At 30.5% G+C, this 22,142-nt stretch overlaps 2 protein-coding genes across 3 annotated transcripts; both read right to left on the bottom strand.

The window, feature by feature from the left end:
• Positions 1-1,189: 1,189 nt before the first annotated feature.
• Positions 1,190-8,007, bottom strand: sxc (O-linked N-acetylglucosamine (GlcNAc) transferase sxc). Of its 2 annotated transcripts, XM_027339631.2 has the most exons (7): positions 7,735-8,007; positions 7,529-7,679; positions 7,219-7,462; positions 7,079-7,147; positions 2,499-4,646; positions 2,049-2,425; positions 1,190-1,970 (listed from the first exon to the last, which is right to left on the bottom strand). In XM_027339631.2, the coding sequence occupies exons 1-7, from the start codon at positions 7,769-7,771 to the stop codon at positions 1,811-1,813; spliced, it is 3,186 nt and encodes a 1,061-aa protein (XP_027195432.1). In that variant the 5' UTR covers positions 7,772-8,007; the 3' UTR covers positions 1,190-1,810. The 2 variants fall into 2 exon arrangements, with proteins under 2 accessions (XP_027195432.1, XP_027195433.1); XM_027339632.2 differs by lacking the exons at positions 7,079-7,147; positions 7,219-7,462; positions 7,529-7,679; positions 7,735-8,007 and adding an exon at positions 5,405-5,803.
• A 1,002-nt stretch (positions 8,008-9,009) lies between these two features.
• LOC113790021 (cadherin-related tumor suppressor-like) lies at positions 9,010-21,762 on the bottom strand. The gene is made up of 5 exons (XM_075823680.1): positions 15,452-21,762; positions 15,276-15,377; positions 15,129-15,206; positions 10,715-15,038; positions 9,010-10,655 (listed from the first exon to the last, which is right to left on the bottom strand). The coding sequence occupies exons 1-5, from the start codon at positions 21,359-21,361 to the stop codon at positions 9,364-9,366; spliced, it is 11,706 nt and encodes a 3,901-aa protein (XP_075679795.1). The 5' UTR covers positions 21,362-21,762; the 3' UTR covers positions 9,010-9,363.
• Positions 21,763-22,142: the final 380 nt, after the last annotated feature.

Raw genomic sequence — 22,142 nt, 5'->3', positions numbered from 1 at the left:
GTAATTTATATTTACAAAAAAAAAATAATATTACATTACATGACCAAAAGTAGCACATTTATGGTGTAATATTCCTTTTTGTTACAATTCTTGTTTTTATCCAAAAAAAATTTCCACAATAGAATTATCATTGAAAAATTCTATACAGAAAATCCAAATCAATCAGTGAATCAAAATGATAGAGAGGGAGAAAGCCTTTAAGGGAAAAAAAATATCAAAAATAATTTTGCTTGATTTTGGAAATTCAATATTGCCGAAAAAAAAATAAAAAATAAAACTGTAATAGATTCAATTAAATAATCGTCGTCGTTAAGTGCTTCATAATAATGATAATGATAATAATGATGATGTTTTTTTCGGCCACAAAATGTTTTTGTAGACATTTTTGTTTTGTTTTTTTTTGTTTGCATCCAATTTCAAAGAAACAGAAAAAAACTATTAAAAGGAAAAAGAATTCAAGCTGAAAGAAACTTTACTGATACCGATCTATGGTGGATATTTGTTTTTTTGGATTCATTTCAGGCAGAAAAAAAAACCTGAATAAATGATGATCATCAAAGCTGAATAAACACAAACACACAGAGAATATAACCAAATAAAATAAAAAGGAAACGAAATTAATGTTTTTAATGTGTGTGTAATGTGATCAATAATAATAAGATAAAAATAAGATAAAAAATAACGATAAGGCAATATATATTGATATGGATATTGATAGAAAAAATGTTGATTTTCCTTTTTCTTTCATTTGCTTATTCATCATCGTCATCATCATTCAATGAAAATCATTCATAAACGATAATCATTATTATGATTTTCAATGAATGAAATGATGAATAATGAAAAGATAATATAATAATAATGGATTGAATATTTTTCTTTTTTTGTTATTATTAATATTGTCACATTTATATAGTGATCGATCTATTGATCGATTGATCGATTTGCAACAACAAAAAAAACAGCAACAAAAATGTGTGAATGGAATCTATTTTCATTCATTCAATCCAATGTCCAATGGGAATTTTGTTTTGTTTTTTAATTCGTCATTCTTGAATAACACTGCTGTTGTCATTTATTCATTTTTTTTTTGAAATCTAAATGAAAAAACCAATCGAAAGTCAATATGATTTCGGATCGACATTTGCGATTTTTCAAAACACCAAAAGAATCAAAGAAAATCATTCAATTTTTTTTCGTTCGCAAAATTCAATAATTTATTTTTCATAGTTTTTTTTTGTTTAAATAAAATAGAAAAAAAGTTACAATGTTTTTCATATCCATGTAATATTTATTATTAAATTGATCAGCATCATCATTTTCAATGGACTGGATCGATGAAGACGAAAAAAAAACAGAAAAAAATAACGATAGGTGGTTACGATAAGATGCACGCACATTACAAACAGAAACAAATCAGAAAAAGAATTCATGTCTATATCCTACTCCCAAAATATAATCATCATCATCATCATATGAGAAAATTCATGCAAAACGTGTGTGTGTTTGGAGTAACAACAACAAAAACAACAATGGATGATAATGTTGATGAGAATAATAATAATAATGTTAAGCAAACAAACCAATCAATCAAACTATATCAGGGGGGACAAATATGAGTATATCAAAAAAGAAAGAAAGAGAGAAAAAGTAATGTATGCATATGGGTAGTGTCTAATAAATGATGATCGTAAGGTATGATTGTTTTTAAAGTTTTCTTTTTTTTGCTGATGGTCTGACCGATAAAATGTTTCAATAAACAATATTCTGCCAATAAACATTATCATCATTATTCGGGGTTACATTCGAATTACATCCACCAATCGACCAAATGTTGTGGCTTATCATTTTTCAAATAATTTTCATACATTTTCCAATATAGACGTTCAAGATTTTTTGTATAAGTTCGTACATTAAATAATGGTGATTCGGTACGTGCTGTCCAAACTTTTGCTCGAATTGCTTTTAAACTATATGATGGGAAAAGGAGAAAAAGAATATTTATTGATTTTAATATATTCAAAAAAAACGATTTTTTTTAAACTTACTAATCACGATCATTTCCCAATCGAACAGCAATATTTTCATAATCATCATAAGATTTGGCAATCAATTCGGGTACACCTAAACAGGTTAACTGTGAGGATGCTACACGTGATGCTAATGTTTCACCCGGTAATGTTAACATAGGTGTACCGGCCCATAAAACATCCATACCGGTAGTATGACCATTACATAATGGTGTATCAAGACAAATATCAACCAATTGGCCACGTCGTACATGTTCTTCTTTTGCTGCAACATTCGAAAATACAATACGTCCAGGTGATAGACCATAACTTTGTGCAATAGCATGAACATTCGCTTCACCAGCTGCTGGAAATCGTAACAACCATAGGACACTTTTCGGTACTCGTTTTAAAATCTTTAAAATTAATCAATTTTAAAAAAATGTAATTTAATTTAAAATTCAATAAATAATGATGATTATTACTTACATTAATCCAACATTTCAATGTTTTTGGATCAATTTTATAAAGCTGATTAAAATTACAATAAACAATTGCATCTTCAGGTAGGCCATATTGTTGTCTAGTTGTCACTAATATAGCTGTTGGTGCTTCTTCACCGGTTGCCGCTTTATTATTCATTTGTGTTGTTGCCAAACCATTCTGTACGACCAGACCATTTACCGATGTTTGTACATGACCATTACTGATCATTGCTTGGACTACTTGTGTTGCAGGTAATTCGACTACCGTTTTTACTACTTCAAATTTTTCTGTTTGTGATACGGCAACATTTGATTGATTAGCTGAATTATTCGAACGATTACTATTGGCAGCAATTGATGATGTTGTCGTGACGACAGAAACTTCACGAATTTTTTTCACATCAGCTTTTTCAATAATTGGCGATAGATCGGTTGCATTGACAATCGATACTGTATCAGGTAAACTGGTCGGAATATTTTTACGATCAGATGAGTCATTTGAATCTAATGCAGATGATTTATCCATTAGAATAACACGTTCCATCAAATGTGGAAACATTTGTTTATGATCACCAACAAAAAACGTATCAGGCATATAGGCCAATTTTTCCGAATATTGATCAGCAATTTCAATCGGTGATGTAACACGATCAGTAATAATATAATCAACAAATGATGCACCACTAGTGCCAGGATAACCAAGCCACATAACTTGAATTGGTGCCGGTTTTAAAGCAAATATTTCATTTCGTGCACCTTTTGTATAGCCATTCATATTGACTAGTATATGTATACCATCGGCATGTATACGATCAGCTGCTTTTCCATTACAAACAACTGAACTTAGATCAATAAAATGATCACTTTCATTTTCAACTTTTGATCGGAAAGTAGTTCCATCATCCGGTGATAATGCATAACAATAGATTTCAACAAGACTACGATCATGCATTCCAGGTACTGATTGCATCAAATGTGATGTAGGATGATTACCAAAATCTGAACTAACATAGCCAATTTTTATACGCTTTATGCTAAGTTCTTTTGGAAAAGTATATGGTGGTTTATGAAGGATTTGAATTTTTTCAAAACATAATGCTGCATGTCTTGCAGCAATTGCTCGTCGTTGTTGATGTGATAATGGATACAGCATTGAATGATGTGGATGAACCGATGGTAAACGATTTTTATCCAATTGATCGGCAACAATCGATACCAATTTACGCATACGAACATCATAATCAGTCCAATCACAAATGATTTGTAAACAATGTGAAAGATTACAATAAGCATCAGGAAAATCGGGTTTCAATTTCAATGCTGTACGATATGATGCAATTGCCTCCGGTATATTACCCGAATCTTTATGTATCGATGCTAGATTGGAATGTGCATCGGCAAATGCCGGATTAATCTGTATAGCTCTAGTATAGCATTGTAATGCATTCGAAATATCGCCCATTTCTTTCAATGTATTTCCCATGTTTGAATAAGCATCGGCAAATGTTGGCGATATTCGAATAGCATCTTTATAGTGTTGTAATGCTTCGTGTAGTTTTCCTTGTTGTTGCAATACCGATGCAAGATTTGAATGTGCAGCAGCAAATTCCGGAAAAACTTCCAATGCTTTCAAATATAAACGTGTAGCTTCTTCAATATAACCTTGTTCACGTTTAATATTAGCCAAATTATTCAATGAATCAGCATGTGTAGGACAAAGTCGTAATGCTGTATTATAACAATCTTCCGCTTCAGTTACCTGTCCTTTCTCCTTCAATGCATTTGCCAAATTACAATAAGCATCCGGAAAATTTGGTTGCAATTCGATAGCTCGTCGATATGTATCGATCGATAAATCAATCAATCCTTGTTCATAATAAACACAGGCCAAATTTCCATGTACGATTGCATTATTCGGGCTTAAATTTAATGCTCGTAGATAAGCAGCTACAGCACGATCGAAAATTCTTGCCTCTTTCAACACATTTCCCAAATTGATATAGGCATCAAGAAAATTCGGATCCAATGATACGGCTTTTTCAAAATGATGTATAGCCAGCCATATTTCACCTTGTGCATTGAATACACAGCCAAGATTACTCCAGGCAACAGCAAATGTAGGACATGTTTCGATTGCTTTCAAATAGCAAGCCTTCACATAGAGAAAAAAAATTCGGAAATGGCAAAAGAGAAATCCAAACAGAAAAAAGGAAAAATAAAATGATAACCATTAGTTCATAAGTCAATTTTTGGATGTGTGGCAAATATGAATGTGGGTTTTAAAATTTTTCAAAAAAATATAACACTTGGCCAGTGAAAAAATCTTGATAGAGCTTTCGCTGCGAATTGCCGCTGCGGTCACCGCTGCTGCCGCGCAATATTTGTGTTTGCAATCGCAATGTGCTGCGTGTGCCGCATGTATGCATCCGTTTTTTTGGAATGCCGCAAAAGCTGCTGCTGCTGCCGCCGCATAAAAATAAAATACCGCTGCTGCTGCTGCATTTGCATATCGCACTAATCGCCTGCGCTTAAGATTTTTCCTGGCCAAGTGTTAACGGAATATAAATTGAAATGAAAATAATCCTTTTTTTTGACAATGATCTCTCTTTTGGTGAAAGGTTTTTTTTCTGGCCCAAATAAAAAATTATCCAAAACATCATTTCTAATCAATTCATATTTCCTGAATCCCTATACAAAATTGTTTTTGAAAAAAAGACTACACACTTACATAATACTGATAATTACAAAAAATTTTAAATAAAAAACCTGGCTGAAAAAAAACACCTCCATTGGAAGAGAGATCATTGTAGGATTTTTTTTTTTTTTTGATTCTGGTCATTTTTTCATTGATTTTTTATGGTTTACGCATAAAATGATGTCGGTCAGCGATATGTGGTCATCGGTCATTACCAGAATTATTTTTTCAGTAAACATCCAGGTATATCATCATCATTAATCGAATCGGGATAATATCTTCATATCACGTTACCAACAAAAAAAATCCAATAATTTTGGCAGAGGCACGTAGATTGATGCGGTGATCATCATCATCATCGTAATCGTTCAATTTTGTATAGATACCAGAGACAGACAGAGACACCCAAATCAATAGATCACATTCAGATAAAACATTACCTGTACGTATTGTTTTTAAGATTTGACATTCATCATCAATAACATTTAGTCATTTTTTTATTTATTCAAATCAGTCATCATCATCATCATCATTCAATTGTTTCTTTCTTAATATCTGAAAACTGTGCCTGTATGTAAAATGCGCAGATATGTGAGATAGAGAGAGAATTTTGTCTGTTCACTTTAATCATTGAGAGAAAAAAAACCGAACAGAATAAAAAAGAAATAAAAAGAAAATCAATTAATATAACTTGAATATAAAACAGAATTTCAAACGGTTTTCCATAATTTTTTTTTTTGGCATTGTCAATTTTGATCAAATTAAATCAATGTGTGATGTTAATCGAAATTTAAATCTAACTTATTTTGGTCCTTTTTTATTCTTAACTTATTTTATTCTTACTTATTCTATTCCTGGCTTTTGCTTGATTTTATTATTTATATTGAATTCTTAATCTAAAAAATGTTCCTAATCAAACTAAATTAATAGATTATTCTAATCTGATTTTTTATGACTGTACTATCCTGATTAATAGAGTTTAGATTTTTATTTTTTAAATAACACAAATACCGGATTCACTTGATTGGATATTTACGCATTGAATAAAGAATCGGATAACAACAACAACCAGACTTTTAGAGATTTATTTGCATTTTTGCCACACACCCTTGTTGCTGCATAATTTAAACAAACCACACAAAAAAAAACAGCGCGCCATTTTTAACGCTTAGATTTCAAACACGCCAATAATTCATACTGCATGACACGCGATGACGCCACTTGTTTCACTGAAAACATAAATATTTTCAATTTTTAAAAATTGCGCGCAATGTATCAAGCAAAACTAAATCATCATTCAGCTTAGTCGCTAATCAATTTTTCAAAAAAAAACGCAATTCATCATCATTCTGAATAAATTGGAAAGGAGGAAATGGAATTACAATAACAATTTTTTAAAAAGCGCCAGTCATTTTCGAGAAATTTTCTTCCCGGCCTATAGATATAAATCAGGAAATTACAAAAAAAAATCAAATTTTTTTAGCCTATTATCGAGATACGAAATATTTAAAGATTTGATTCATCAATTGTGTGATGGTCATACAATATTATTCATAACCATCATCATAATTATTTTGATAAGATTATCAATCGATTATTTTGGCTGGCTGGTTGTGTGTTTCCAATCAAGTGAATCATTTTTTATACGCAAAAAAAAACGAAATTTTATATATTAAAAAAGCATGCAAAGGGAAAAGGATTCATAGGATATTTTTTGAGGGGGAACAAAGGTTATTCATGCAATGATATGATTGGTTAACAACATGCAACATGCAGGTAGATGAGGTAATGAATTAGGGATGGGAAATTTTTAAAATTAAAAAAAAAGCATGCAACAAATTAAATTTTAAAAAATTTGATCCTTAGATCATGATCCACAATTAGTTTACCTTTGCCTCGTCCAAACGATTCAATGCTTTGAGTAAATTTCCCAGATCGCTACGTACACAGTATAGATCCTTTTTGGAATAATGATAATAAAGAATGCATAATCAGTCAAAAGTAAGAATATTAGATATGTGACACATACTGGATTGTATTGTAATGCTGAAACATAAGCTTGTACAGCTTGTTCCATTTCACCGGCAGTAACTAATGCAGCAGCTAAATTAATATAGCCATCAATGAAATCAGGTTTCAAACGTACAGCTGTACGATAATTATCCAATGCTTCTTTTAATTGATGTCGTTCTTTATAAACATTACCCAAATTGGAATATGCTTCGGCTAATAATGGATTCTGTTTGATGGCTAAATTACTGAATGTAGCCGATCTGTTTTCGGGGCAAAAAAAACAAATGACATTCGAATCGAGATAAGGTCCATCATGGTAAACTTACTTATCGAAATTTCGACATTGAAAATGTATTGAACTAAGCAATAATAAAACACCAGTATTAGTTGTATCTTGGCGCCATAATTGCATACAATGACGTTCAGCATTTTCATAATCGCCAGTTTGATATTCACGATGACAAAGATCGGCCAAACCTATCAAAATGAATGAATTAGACAAAGACAATTCATATTGATTAACGGAATTTACTTTGAAATGCGGCAGCCATCGATGTATTGTTATTCATATTGTTTTGCTGATCCAAAAACAATTCGGTCGATGATCACAACAAAAAGTTGGTCGCAAAACCGCTTGGAAATTGATTGTTTTTTCAAAAATGGTCAAAATTGATGAATATTTCTCTCGAGGTTAATACAAAAAAAAAAACAGATAGCGGTTTTTTTCGATGGAAAAAAAACAAAAATGATTTCACACAATCAAAATCTAACCATCATCATCATCATCATCATCAAAATCGAGAGATTTGCTTATTTTTTCCACAAAAAAAGAAGAAAAAACAAGAAATAATAACAATTCGAAGCGCATTTGTCGTCACCACAAACACACTGCTGAAAGGGGGAAGGAGGGAGGAAAAGAATGATTGAGCGGGGGGAGGCAACAGAGTTACAAAATATTTTTTTTTTTTGCTCTTTGCCCATCCATCGATCGTGTAAACAATATCCTTTGGTGGCTGTCTATCCCTCCTGAAGTGCAAAAAAAAAAAATGATGATGACGATGATAAGAAGAAACAAACAAAAAAAAAAGTAACCAAACCAGTGTTGATGAAAAAAAAAAATTTGTATTCCAATCATTCATTGTAGCGTGCTACTACCTTTTTTGCTATATACAGTGTATGCTCTCGTTGCAATCATGGTATTCAGTTCGCCCTGTATGTGTTTATTTTCTCTTTTTCCCTTTGTAACTATATCAGGTTAATCAAGTTTAATTTTGTAATGCGCATGAACAAAATCCTAATGCATATTTGGTACAAAAAAAAATATACGGTGAAACGGGTGGATACAATTTTTTTTCGGGATAATGATGACGATGATGATCAACGAATCGATCAAAAAATTAAAGAAAACGTATAGTTTTGTGGCATGCGCAATCCTTATTTTTTTCAATCTTGAATCACCCTGGAATGACTGCCATGGCTCCCTTGTTTGCCTGGTCGCCTAACAACCATTTCGATACAGTATAATATCTCACTAATGCTGAATACACGCATACAAACATTGATGAAATTAAACAAAAAAAATTGAAGAAGATACACTGTATTTGCATATTGAACGCATGCGTTTAATGAAAACTGGAAATGACAATCGAAAAGGAAAGACAAAGAACAATTTTCAGGCGTCGGAACTGGGTTTGTCATTTTTTTCCATTGAAACCAAAGTCAACCATCAATTAAGGTGGAAAGGTTAAAAAACAATAACAAGATAATTTTTTTTTTGTAACTGCATTAAATAAATTGCTGACACCGAACAAATATTGTAATAATCATCATTATTTAATAATAATAATTTGAAAATTGGCAAACAAAAAATGTACAAAATGTACAGTGTTTATAAATGTTTGTATACAAATTGTTGAAGATTCAAAAATTCAAAAAAAACAAATTCAAAAAAGAATAGCCATAAATAAATTGGATAAACAGAAAAATTTGATTAAAATTGGCACATGAATGGTGTGTGTGTTTGAATTGAAAATTAATACTGGGAAACTAATGGTGAAGCTCTTTCTGGAATTTTTTTTTCGAAGCTATTTTTGAAAATAATATTTACATGCATCGGATGTAGAAAAATTTACAATAACGAAAATGACTAGAATTACGTTGGTTACCAACCACCACCGGTTGAATTACCACCACCAACGCCCGTATATACAGAATAAGCACCATAGGAATTATTATTTTCCAATTCATCATCAATCATTGTTGGCTGTTTATTATTAATGGATTGTGATGATTGCGTTGGTGGCAAAGGTGGCTGTGGTGGAGGTGGTATTCGATGATTCATTATCGGTAATTGTGGTGGTGGTGGTAGCGGTAACGAAGCTAAAGAATTTCCTGCGTTTGTTTGAGATTCACGTAAATCCTGTAATGTTAAAATATGTGGATGTGCTGATGATAATTCGCTAACGCTAGGACTTAATCGTGATAATGGTGCATGATGATGATGATGATGCGGATGTCCTTTCGATGTTTGACTATTCAAATGATGCATATTAATACGATCACGATTTCGATATCCTTTATAATGATAAACAATATCAATATCGGATGGTGCAATTGATGATGCATTTTCTAGATCATAATGTTCGGCACTGGCCAAAATATTACTATAATTATCAGTATAGTTTTCCGAATTTGAATGTGTATAAATTGATGATACTATCGTTGGTGGTGGTGAATTCACCAACTGATGATGAACATTTGGATTCGAATTTATTATCGACGATGGTGGCAAAGGTGGTGGTAATGTAGGTGGTGATTGTGCTACTACAATATCCGGCTTTATTGGCATACGTGATGTGGTCGTCGATGATGATGATAATTGATTGACAGGTAAACGTTGTTGTTGCTGTTGAGTAGTTTTACGAATTGAATTTCTAGTTTGGTTCATAATCTGATTATTATTAGTTGATTGCGGCGAAGAAATACAATGTTGTTGTTGTTGTTGTGATGATGTTACTTGCGATAATGATGATACTTGAGATAAATTTGAATTCAAACGGACATGTTGCGTTGATGCTGATATTGTCGGCGGTTGTTGTTGTTGTGATCGATGTTGATTTGTAACAGCGGCTGCCGCAATAGTGTTGATTATTTCTTGTTGTTGTTGAGCTTGTTGTTGTTGTTGTTGTAATCGTTGTACCATATCATTCGAAAATTGACAATGAATATCATAAGGAGATCTTAGCGTAGAATTACAACCACCATTAATATTTAGATTGGAAATTTTTCTTGTTTCAGATAAAAGTCGTTTTCGTTGATTATGATAAACAAGAAAGCTTGTCGATATAACCAAAATTAATATAACAAAAAAGAATATAACAACCATAACACCGATTGACATTGGATCAGTTTTCATTGATGATGCATGATATAGTTTATCCGAATCAATTAAATCTATATTTAAAGAAAAAAATGAAATAAATTTTCAAAAAATTTCACAATGTAAAACTTACTGTAACCGATAAAATCTTCAATATCTTCGATCCATACATTAAACGGTATTGTTGTTTGTTTTGAATACCAAGCACAATCTTGAGCGGTAATCATCAATGAATAACCGGTAATAATTTCATAATCTAAATTATTACGAAGTTTCAATTCACCTGTTGTTTCATTCATTGTAAATGGCATTTTTATACCGGCTAATTCATCAATATGATCAATTAATTCATAAGAACTAAGATTCTTTTTGAATAAATTTCCCAATGAATCTTTATAGCTGATTGCCAGATAATCATCTAGGTTTTTATTCCAATATAATTTGTTTACAGTGAATGAAAAACGAATCTGGCTATTCAATGAATCGATTGGTAAATCTGCATCTTGAGCTTCAAATCGATAGATCAATAATTGTTGATTTGATTGAACAAAACGTTCCGAAATTGTTATCGATGAATTCGTTTCCAAAGATGGTTTCGTAAAAATTGGTGCAAATTGATTTTGATTAATTATCGATAAATTTACCGTAAATATTTCATAATTGTTATCAATACGAATCGGATAAACATTGTTGTTTTGAACAATCGATTCACCATTAAATAAAAGTTGATTATATTGAGTTCGGACAATATTTTGATCATTATTCGATTGATTCAATAATCGAATCATTGCATTCGATGTAAACAATAATGTTTCATTTTTTAAATCAACAGGAATCTGAATTCGAATAACATTATCGATACTATTTTGACTTTCGGAATAATAACGAATCAAAATAGTTGCTTGATTTGAATTTGGTCGACGACCAGAATCCATTGCAATCACTGTTAATTGATGATTATTTAAAAATGACATTTCACGTTCATATAGTTTCGATGGTAATTGTCGTTGAATAATTTCACCAGTTTTTGAATTGATTGAAAAATATTTTGATCTTTCTTTCAAACGATATCTAACAATTCCATTCAAAGATTTATCCTGATCAATTGCTCGAACTTTTCCGATTGTACGATTTTGGATGGAAAATCTATCGTAAACAACATTAAATTCATATGATGGTTGTTCGAATTCCGGACGGCAATCATTTTCATCCAGAACATAAATAGTAACTGTTGTTTGTGATTTCCAACTACCATCATCAGCACTAACAGTAAGAAAATATTGTTCTTTCCGTTCACGATCTAATCGATTGATTAGATAGACGTTTCCATTAAACGAATCAATACGAAATGTTTCCGTTTCAGTTAATAAACTATAAGTTACATTGGAATTATTACCCAAATCTTTATCCAGACTTTGTACTTGAATAATAAAACTTTCAATTGGTGTTTGTTCACTAATATTTGTTCGTAATAAATGTGTAAAACGTGGTGGATTATCATTTTTATCTTCAACGTTTATCAAAACTATTGCTGTACTTTTAAGTCCATCATCATCGGTAGCTGCAATTGTCAATCGAAAATGATCAATTAATTCACGATCAATTTTCATTGTCGTAAATATATGACCAGTATTCGGATCGATTCGAAATGGTAATTGATTATTATCATCATCAATGATTGAATATTTTATCTGTGTATCTGATGCATCCAAATCATTTGCCCAAACTTGTGCGACAAAAATATCTGCTTCTTCTTCCGGTATCGATACATTATAAATTGATTCAATAAATGTTGGTGGATTATCATTTTCATTAACAACATTCAATCGTATGAATATAAATTGATATTGATGATTAGTAGTAGATGATGCTTGTAGATAAAGATCATATGATTTAATTGTTTCATAATCTAATGGTTTAGTATTGATCAATGATCGATTAACAATTGAAAAATAATTATATAAATCACCAGCATATAATTCAATCGATATGGAATCAATATTTGTTTCAAATTGATAAAGATTTTGATTTAAAACATTAGTTTCGGATATAAATAATTCGATGAAATTTTTTCCACGAATCAATTCCGTTTCACGATATTCATGATCATTATCATTGATCCAATCAAATTCAATTGAATATTCTGTACTTAATTGATTTGTATCAGATTGATCAGTCAAAATCAGATCAATTTGATTGATTTGCATCAACATTTCTTCATTTAAATTACGACTATCGGTTTTAATTACACCAGTTTGATCATCAACGTGAAAAACATTGTAAAGACTGTCATCATCAAGTCGTACCTGAACACGGCCATTCATTCCTTCATCACAATCAAATATTTCAAGACCGACAAGCGGAAAATTATGTTCGAAAATTGATGATAATTTTTTCGTTGGAATTTGTAATTTTAACACAGGAGAATTGGCAACTGTTGTCATACCATTAATTCTAGTGATTTGTGGTGAACAATCATTTTGATCATCAATAACGATCGATACGTTTGTTCGAATCGTATGTTTTGAATCCGAAACGATAATTTCCATTGGAAATCGGGATTGTTGTTCACGATCAAACATTGTTGATGATTGTTGTAAACGTATCCAACCATTTGAATCGATTAAAAATCTACCGTTATATGTTGGATTCAATCGATATTCAATAATATCCGATTCATCTGCATCTTCAACTTTAATTTGACCAATTGAAAAATTCGAATCGTAATGAAAATTTTCTTTAAGATGAAAAATTTCATTCGTTAATGATGGTAATGATGAAGGATTAACAAATCTTGGAAAATTATCATTAATATCGATAATATTGATTACGATTTTAACCATATTTGACAGTCTCGATAATGAATCAATAGCCATTAATTTCAATTCAATAATATTTGATTGTTGTTGTTGTTCTATTTGTAATTGTTCACGATCGATTGGTCGTATAATCGATAGTATTGCATTGGATGAATTTAGATGAAAACTATCATTAAAATTATTCATAAGCAGATAATTAATATGATTCATTGATAATGATCGTAAATGATGTTTATTTTCATTTGAAACATGTTTAACCTGTGATGAGGAACGTGCTGAAAATTGACCAACAACACCCAATTGATTTTCAAACCAATTGATTTCATAACGATTCTGATCGAACATTGGTTTTTCATCCAATACATTCACAATGTTTATACGAATATTAACCGTATCAATATTACCCGAACGATCAATAGCATTAATTTTTAAATTATATTCATTGATTTCTTCAAAATTTAAATCCAATGCAACAATAATACAATTATCATCATCAATTTGAAATGTACCAAATGAATTACCAGCAATTATTTTATAATTAATTTCATCAGTTGGATCAAGATCTTGTGCATCAAGTTGAAAAACCGAATGACCAATAGTTATATTTTCATAAACATTTAGGTCATATGAATGTTGACGAAACACGGGTGAATTATCATTGAGATCATCAATATCTACGCGACAATGATGATCAGTTGAACGACCACCATAATCAGTAGCACGAATAATTAAATCAAAATGATCATTTTGCTCACGATCAATCAATGATGTTATTTTCAATTGACCATCAATTGGACCAATTATAAATGGTAAATCTGTTGCATTGTTTTCCGAAATCAATTCATATTGAACATAACTATTTGGTGGTGAATCCGAATCTTTTGCTTCAAACGTATAAACAATTGTATCGATTGGTGTGTTTTCTGCCATTCGAATATTTCGAGATATTTTATCCGAAAAAATTGGATAATTATCATTTTCATCCAAAATATTAATAATGAGTGTTGCTGTTGTATTTAAATAACCATCTGATGCAATTGCTGTTAGATTGATTGATGGTTGCGATTCATGATCTAATGGACGAATAATCGATAAACAACCGGTTTGATAATCGATTTGTATTTGTTGCTGTTGTTGCTGTTGTTGTCGATTGTTGTTGTTATCACCATTATTATCGATCAAATAATATGTTATATTCATAATAACATCATTGGTTTGATTCAGTAGTGAATCGTAGATGTTTTGTTGTTGATGGTTAACCAAATCGGCATCAAATGCTTGTAAACAGATAATATTGTTGGCAATTTTATTTTCCATAATATCAATACGATATATGTTGGATTCGAATACAGGTGGATTATCCGAAAGATTTATCAATTTGAATGTTACTCGTATTGGATGTGAACGAAATTTTCCATCACTAGCAATAATTTTTAAACGATATTCATCGGAATCTTTTTCATAATCAAGTTTTTTCAATAATGTAAATTGTCCGCTACGTGAATCTAATGAAAATATTGATGATACCAGATCATTTATCATTCGACTATCATCATCATTATCATCATTATCATCGACAATTGAATAGATTAGATTCTTGTTACTTATATCTGCATCATAGGCTTGTATTTGACCGATCTAGAAAAAAAATTTAACGAAACAATAACAACAACAATCGATTAAATAATTAGGCCATCATTATCATCAAGATCATCAACAGAAACTTACAATTGTTCCTCTTTCGGTATTTTCCCTTATACCAAATATATATTCAGATTGATTGAAAAAGGGTTGATTATCATTTTCCTGCGTACAAGTAATACAAATAACATTTTTTTTAATATCTAAACATCACTAAACAAATGAAAAACTTACATCAATAATGTGAATATCGATCAATGATGTAAGAAGATAAATGCCATCCGAAACACCGAATAAAATTCTATATTTATCGATTTTCTCACAATCCAATGGTGACTGTAAAGTGATTAAAGTAAATATGATATTCAATGAGGATTGAGGTAAAAAAACAATTGTTGTTTGAAACATACCTGTAATGTAAATATACCGGTTTTACGATTCAATGTAAATATACTATTGGATGAACAGGTAGAACAATTGATAATTTGAAAATCAAATTTATTATTTAGATCTTCATCGGCAATCATTTTTGAAATATCAAATATATCCGAACCGGGTGATAATGTTTCAGATATTTCGATTATAATCGATGTATTTGTTAAATATGGCGGATTATCATTTTGATCCAAAATGTTAATATGAATATTTTGTCTTTGTAGATATCTATTTTCGGGTCCAATAACTAATATCTGTAATAATCGTTTATCTAACATTTCACGATCAATCAGATCGACAACAGTTATTATACCGGTTATTTTGTTTACTTCAAAATTACGATCAGTTGCATTGATTAGATAAAAATGGCAATCAGATGATGATGATCGATGATCATGATGACATTCTAATCGATGAATTTCCGTTGATAATGGTAAATTTTCATTAATATCCAATCGAATATCGATTACATCTAACCATGGTCGATTTGAATCGATTGGAATAAATTCAATAAGATCAAATGTTTTCAAACCACCACCATCAGTAGCACTAACATTCACAAGAATTGGTTTCGCATCAGTTAAAATAGCCGGCATTATGGTAGTTTTGGTTCGAAAAACACCAGTAAATGGATCCAAATCAAACAAATGTCCATATGATGAATATTCAATTTTATAGGTAATGGCACTATTTACACCTAGATCCAAATCGATTGCTTTTACTGAACCAACAATAGTATTTGGTTGTTGTTGATTATTATCGATAACAATTGTGTTCGGTGTTATAAACATTGGTTGTTCATCATTAACATCATCAATAATGAATATGATTTTCATACGATCCAAATGGCCAACATTATCATGAACAGATAATCGTAAATTTATTGATTCAATTACTTCACGATCCAGATTATTCATATTGATTATTTCACCAGTTTCACTATTCAATTTCAATGGACAATTATTTGAATCATGTTTATGTTGTGTTTCTTGTTGTTGATTTGAATTTGAATTCAAATTATCATCATTCGAATTACCATCATCATCATCCAACCGATAAATATTACGATGTGTATGATAATGTGTATTACAGGCATCGATTTCAAATCGTAATTGATCATTTTGATCACAATCATATGCTTGTAATGATAATAATTTACTACCAATATCGATATTTTCTTTTACGCGTATTACTTCGGTTTCAGTTCGCCGAATGAATGTTGGTAAACAATCATTAATGTCGACAATGTTAATACGTATTGATCTTGAACTTGCAACACGATTCAATATTGTTTCAATCAATGTTACATTAAGTAAGTGTTGATGATTTTTTTCATAATCTAATCGATTAATAACAACAAGTTTATCACCGAGTATATCAAAATATTTTTGCCTTCCAAATTGTTGTTGATTATCAATGGCAAAATGAAACAATCGATTTGAACCTAGATCATGATCGATTGCTTCGAATCGATAGATTTCTTCACCAATCGATATATTTTCAGCAACATTTAATTCTAATAAATTTTCCGAAAAATTTATCCATTCTGGTTGACAATCATTAAAATCTTCGATCAGAATTTTTAGATAAAATTGACTTGCAAAATGGCCATCACTTGCTTCGATAATTAATTGATAATTATCACGTGTTTCACGATCCAATTGTTTTGTTAATATTAACAGACCTGTTGTTTTGTTGATTGTAGCAATGATCATATCAGATTCATTCGATACTAATCGATAATTGATTTTAGAATCAATATCCAAATCTAGAGCTTCAAATTGTGTTAAAATAGTACCAATTTGAGCTGTTTCGATAACAATCATTTCACCAAACATTGAAACATCCTGATCATCATTTTGATGTGTTATGGTAACATTTGCAGGCACTTCAAATTTAGGTCGATTATCATTAATATCAAGAATTTCGATTCGAACCAATGTTTGTGTTTGATAGGATTTTTCATCAATTGGTTGATCCTGAGCCTGTACAATAACTTCAAAACGTTGTAATTGTTCACGATCATAATTGACCGTTGTCCACAGATAACCATTGATAGGATCAATTTCCAAATAAGAACTATAATAAGAATTTACAATACTATATACAATCTGTGCATTACGACCCGAATCATTGTCCGTAGCATGTACCTGGCCAATATAGAAATTTTGTGAAATGGAAATATTTTCCGGAATTTGAAATTCATAAACATCTTGATCGAATACGGGTTTATTATCGTTAACATCTTGAATATGGATTAACATTTGCATTGTATCTACAGGTACGGTATTGTTGACAGATAATTCTGCATTAAACATATTTATATTGAACATAATTAGATCGGTAATTTCACGATCTAATCGTTGACGAATATAAAGTTGACCATTTGGTAATATGGCAAAATTCATTAATGACGACGAATCATTATGCTCATTATTCAATGGCGCCAATTGAAAAACAAATGAATCATTTTGAAGATTTTCAATATTAATTTCATAAAATTTTTCATTCACAGCAATTGATTCGGTGAGAAAAATTTCGACAAATTTTCGTTGGAAATGAGGTTTTCGCCATTCAGATTGTAAAACTGGTTTGATTTTGATAAATAGCCTGATGATGGCCATTGAATGATGATCATCATCATGATGGTAACAATTTATCGTCGTTTTTGTTAAAGTTGATTGTTGTTGTTGGTCATCAATTTTCTGTTCTCGATTTTTATCAATAGCCTCGATTGTTACTTTTATCAATGGATAAATGTTGGATGATGATGATTTTTTCATAATATTATTGTTGTTGTTGTTGATCATTGTTTTGGCCAATTTCAGTTCATCATTATCGATCTTGAACATATCGAATGGATTATCAATCAATCGATAAATGATGGTTGAATTTTGATCATTATCCAAATCGATTGCATTCAAATGTCGTACATTATACATAATGGGAACATTTTCATCAATTTCTATTACATCGAATGGTTTGATGAAATATGGTTGACAATCATCAACATTGATTATGGTAATATTTAAATCAACATAGAAAAAATGATCAAAACGTATTGCAATTAGTTGAAGTTTATAATGCGAACGATATTCATGATCAATAATTTTATTTGTTTTCAATGTTTTTGATTCTAAACGAAAATGTTCATCCAAATCACCTTTAATTATATACAGTTGATATCGATCTAGATTTATATCGTTAAGCTCACCGACAATCGTTCCTATTGGAACATTTTCCTGTACTTTAAAATGATATGATTGTCGTTGATGATTGATGAAATCAGTATTATTATTATTATTATTAATATGATTATCAATCAAAAATATATTCATACGAGTTTGATTATGACCATAAGCACAACCAATACAATCAATATTGAATGAAAAATGATTTTTTAGTCTATTATTACGTAATGAACGAATATTGGCATTATTTTTGAAACGCATTTCTCCCTGATTATTAACATGGAAAAATTGTCGAACAAAATCATCATCATCATCATCATCGTGAATACGATAACTTAGGGGAATTTGAAAATCATTTGAACGAATCTGAAGTTTTTGTAGAATAACCGAATAATTTAGCATACTGATTGCATGTATCGGTATAAATGAATAATATTGTTTTGGATACAATTCAGGTAATTGATCATCAACATTTTGTATGTTTACAATGATTGTCAGTAATGACCATAGTGGTTCAGGTCCATTATCACGTGCTAATAATATTAATCGATAATTACGATTATTATTACAATCGATTGGTTGTTCAAAATCAAATTCTTTGGTTGATATTAATCGTTGTTGTTTGGAATCAATTTGAAACAAACCATTATAATCATAAAGTAATATGATATCAACAGTACCATTTGGACCAAGATCTTGATCATCGATAATTAAATCTAAATTTAATTTTTGATTTTCCGGTAAATCCACTTCATATTGATTATTTTGTTCATTGAAATAATAACCGGATGGTAAACGGATTTCAGGTCGGCAATCATTTTGATCTAAAACTTTAACACGTAATAATGAATGTGCCCATTTTGGATTACTTGCACCATCACGTGCTGTAATTCTTAGTTCGAATGAATCAATTTGTTCACGATCAATTTGTTTATCGGTTGTAATCAAACCGGTTGATTGATCACAATGAAAATAATGTGAATCAGGACCTGAAATTGAATATGATATTTGTGCATTAATACCAACATCTTCATCGGTTGCATGTATAATCTGTACAAATTGACCAATTTGATATTGACTTTCCACAATTGTTGCTTCATAAATATCTTTATCAAATTTAGGACCATGATCATTATGATCTTGAACCACTATAATCAGATTATCTGTTGAATATTTAGATGGTTGTCCATTATCATGTGCCATAATTGTAAGATTATATCGAGCAATATGTTCACGATCTAATTGGCTATTTACTTTGATTATATGTGAATTACCCAATGATTCTAAACGAAAATGACCCAATTGATTACCATCAACAATTTCTAACCATGTTTGTCCATTACGACCACGATCATAATCAATAACCGAAATTGCAGCAACAACACTACCATTTTGGGCATTTTCCGCTACATTTGCATTCACGGATTTGGAAAAATAACGAAATTTTATTATCGGTGCATGATTATTAGTTGAAATAATACGAGCCGTAACATATGTACGACCATCTTGACGTGGTTGACCATGATCATGGGCAAATACGGTAAATACACATATACGGCTATCATCATCAATATTATCTTCGTTATAATCAATAACATTGTTTGTTGATGATTTTGTTTTTAAATTTTGTTCTGGATGATATGAATTACGACCACATTGAATAGGTCCATCATTAACAGTAGAAATGATACCAGTTTTCGAATCAATTTGAAAATCATTTAAAATATTTGAATGAAGATAATAACTAATACGACTATTATCATTTTGTTCCTGGTCAGCATCTGTTGCATGTACTTGTAATATTGATGCATCTTTACCAATTGAATCATTGATTGATACTTGATAATCACTATGATCAAATATTGGTGGATTATCATTTGAATCTAATATTTGTATGGAAAATATTGCTGAACTATAATGTTGTTGTTGTTGATCACCATCACCATCACCATTATCATAGGCTGTAATATTCAGAAGATAATTGTTACGTAATTCACGATCAAGTTTATCAGAAACTTCTAAATATAAAAATTTTGTTGATGCATTATAATTGAGTTTAAATGGTGATAAATCTATATCACCATCGTCATTATCATAATTAGTAATATTATTTGTTGTTGAACCATCATCACTATCATCACTATTATCATTGATAAGATTGATTGTAAATTGTAAATCACCTTCATCTGGATCGAATGGATTATCCAGAATAATACGTGTACCGATTGGTGCTGATTCACTAAATGTTAAATTTGTATTAATATAATCGGGCCATATTGGCCAATTATCATTAACATCGAGGACACGAATTTTAACCTGTATAGGATATGTTGGTGATGATGATAAAATAACAAAATTATATTGAGAAATTGATTCACGATCTAATGGTACATCGGTTGTAACTAAAACACCAGTTTCCGAATCTAAATGAAATTCAATTGGTGAATCATCATTGAAATGATAATGGAAACCATTTTTTGTTGGTATCCGACCAACATATGTTTGTGCGGGTGAATTTTCTTTCACTTCAAAATAAACAGTATCACTATATGCATGTATACATGTTGATGATGATAATAATGATGAAATCACATAATAAATTAATAAATATTTTATCAATATTTTCATTATTCCGGTTCTATAACGATGATGACGATTTTCCGGTAATTCTAATGATGCGGGAACATTGCCCATTTTTATTTCGATTTTGTTGTTGGAACAGATTTCAAATTGATAATGATGACAAAAATGATTGCCATTCGAAAAAAATCACATTATCACATGATGAAACAACTTTTGAAACAAACTATAACAACACACCTGAGTACAAACAACACACCTGAACAAATTCTTAATTCAAAAAAAATATTTTCAAGAATTTTTACGCAAAAACAAAAATTCAGGTGTTCAACATGATGATAATGATAATGGAATTCGATCAGAAAAAAAACTTGACCATAAACACACTAGTTACGCTTTTCCTTCTCAACCAAAACACTAAATTGAGAATTGAATCGAATCAATGGTGATTTCTGTTTCAAATGTTTGATTGCCGAAACAACAACAACACAGGTAAAAATATATTACCTTTCTGAAAAATGAAAGATTTCGTATGATGGGTATTCAGCATAGCAAACAACAAACAAACAAACAAAAAAACAGAAGAGAGCAACAAACCAATGAACAGAACACTAAAAAAAAGTGACCACATGCTTGGCGCTTAATTCCTTAAAAAATATTTTCTTGTTTCTTCATTCATTCATTCATTCACATTTGACATATGAACATGGTATGCATACATTCCTTTATACGGCTATATTGAAAACTTGAATCTTGAATTTTTTTTCGCATTTCGTATGTTTTTTTTTGCAAAAATGTATGTGTGTGTGCAACAAGTTTCTTCTTTCTCGATTAAGATTGTGAATGAATGAATAGCATAGCACACTGCAATGCAATCAAACAATTTCGACGATCC

This window comes from Dermatophagoides pteronyssinus, unplaced genomic scaffold (genome assembly GCF_027571235.1).
Source record: "Dermatophagoides pteronyssinus isolate colony J.1.1.1.1 unplaced genomic scaffold, Derpt_VIB-CSIC_2022.12 sq0034, whole genome shotgun sequence".
Classification (NCBI taxonomy): Eukaryota; Metazoa; Arthropoda; class Arachnida; order Sarcoptiformes; family Pyroglyphidae; genus Dermatophagoides; species Dermatophagoides pteronyssinus.
Note: the sequence above shows the minus strand (reverse complement) of the source record. Positions and strands in the feature narration are given on the sequence as shown.

What these genes read in the sequence shown, in the direction of transcription:
- LOC113790021 (XM_075823680.1), bottom strand. Translation starts at nt 21,361, where the DNA reads ATGGGCAATGTTCCCGCATCATTAGAATTACCGGAAAATCGTCATCAT. An exon ending in TCGATATTCACATTATTGAT is followed by an intron (nt 15,207 to 15,275) that starts GTAAGTTTTTCA and finishes ACTTGTACGCAG; the next exon opens with GAAAATGATAATCAACCCTT. An exon ending in ATACCGAAAGAGGAACAATT is followed by an intron (nt 15,039 to 15,128) that starts GTAAGTTTCTGT and finishes TTTTTTTTCTAG; the next exon opens with ATCGGTCAAATACAAGCCTA.
- sxc (XM_027339631.2), bottom strand. Translation starts at nt 7,771, where the DNA reads ATGAATAACAATACATCGATGGCTGCCGCATTTCAAA. An exon ending in CAGCATTACAATACAATCCA is followed by an intron (nt 7,148 to 7,218) that starts GTATGTGTCACA and finishes TATTCCAAAAAG; the next exon opens with GATCTATACTGTGTACGTAG. An exon ending in ATCGTTTGGACGAGGCAAAG is followed by an intron (nt 4,647 to 7,078) that starts GTAAACTAATTG and finishes CTCTATGTGAAG; the next exon opens with GCTTGCTATTTGAAAGCAAT.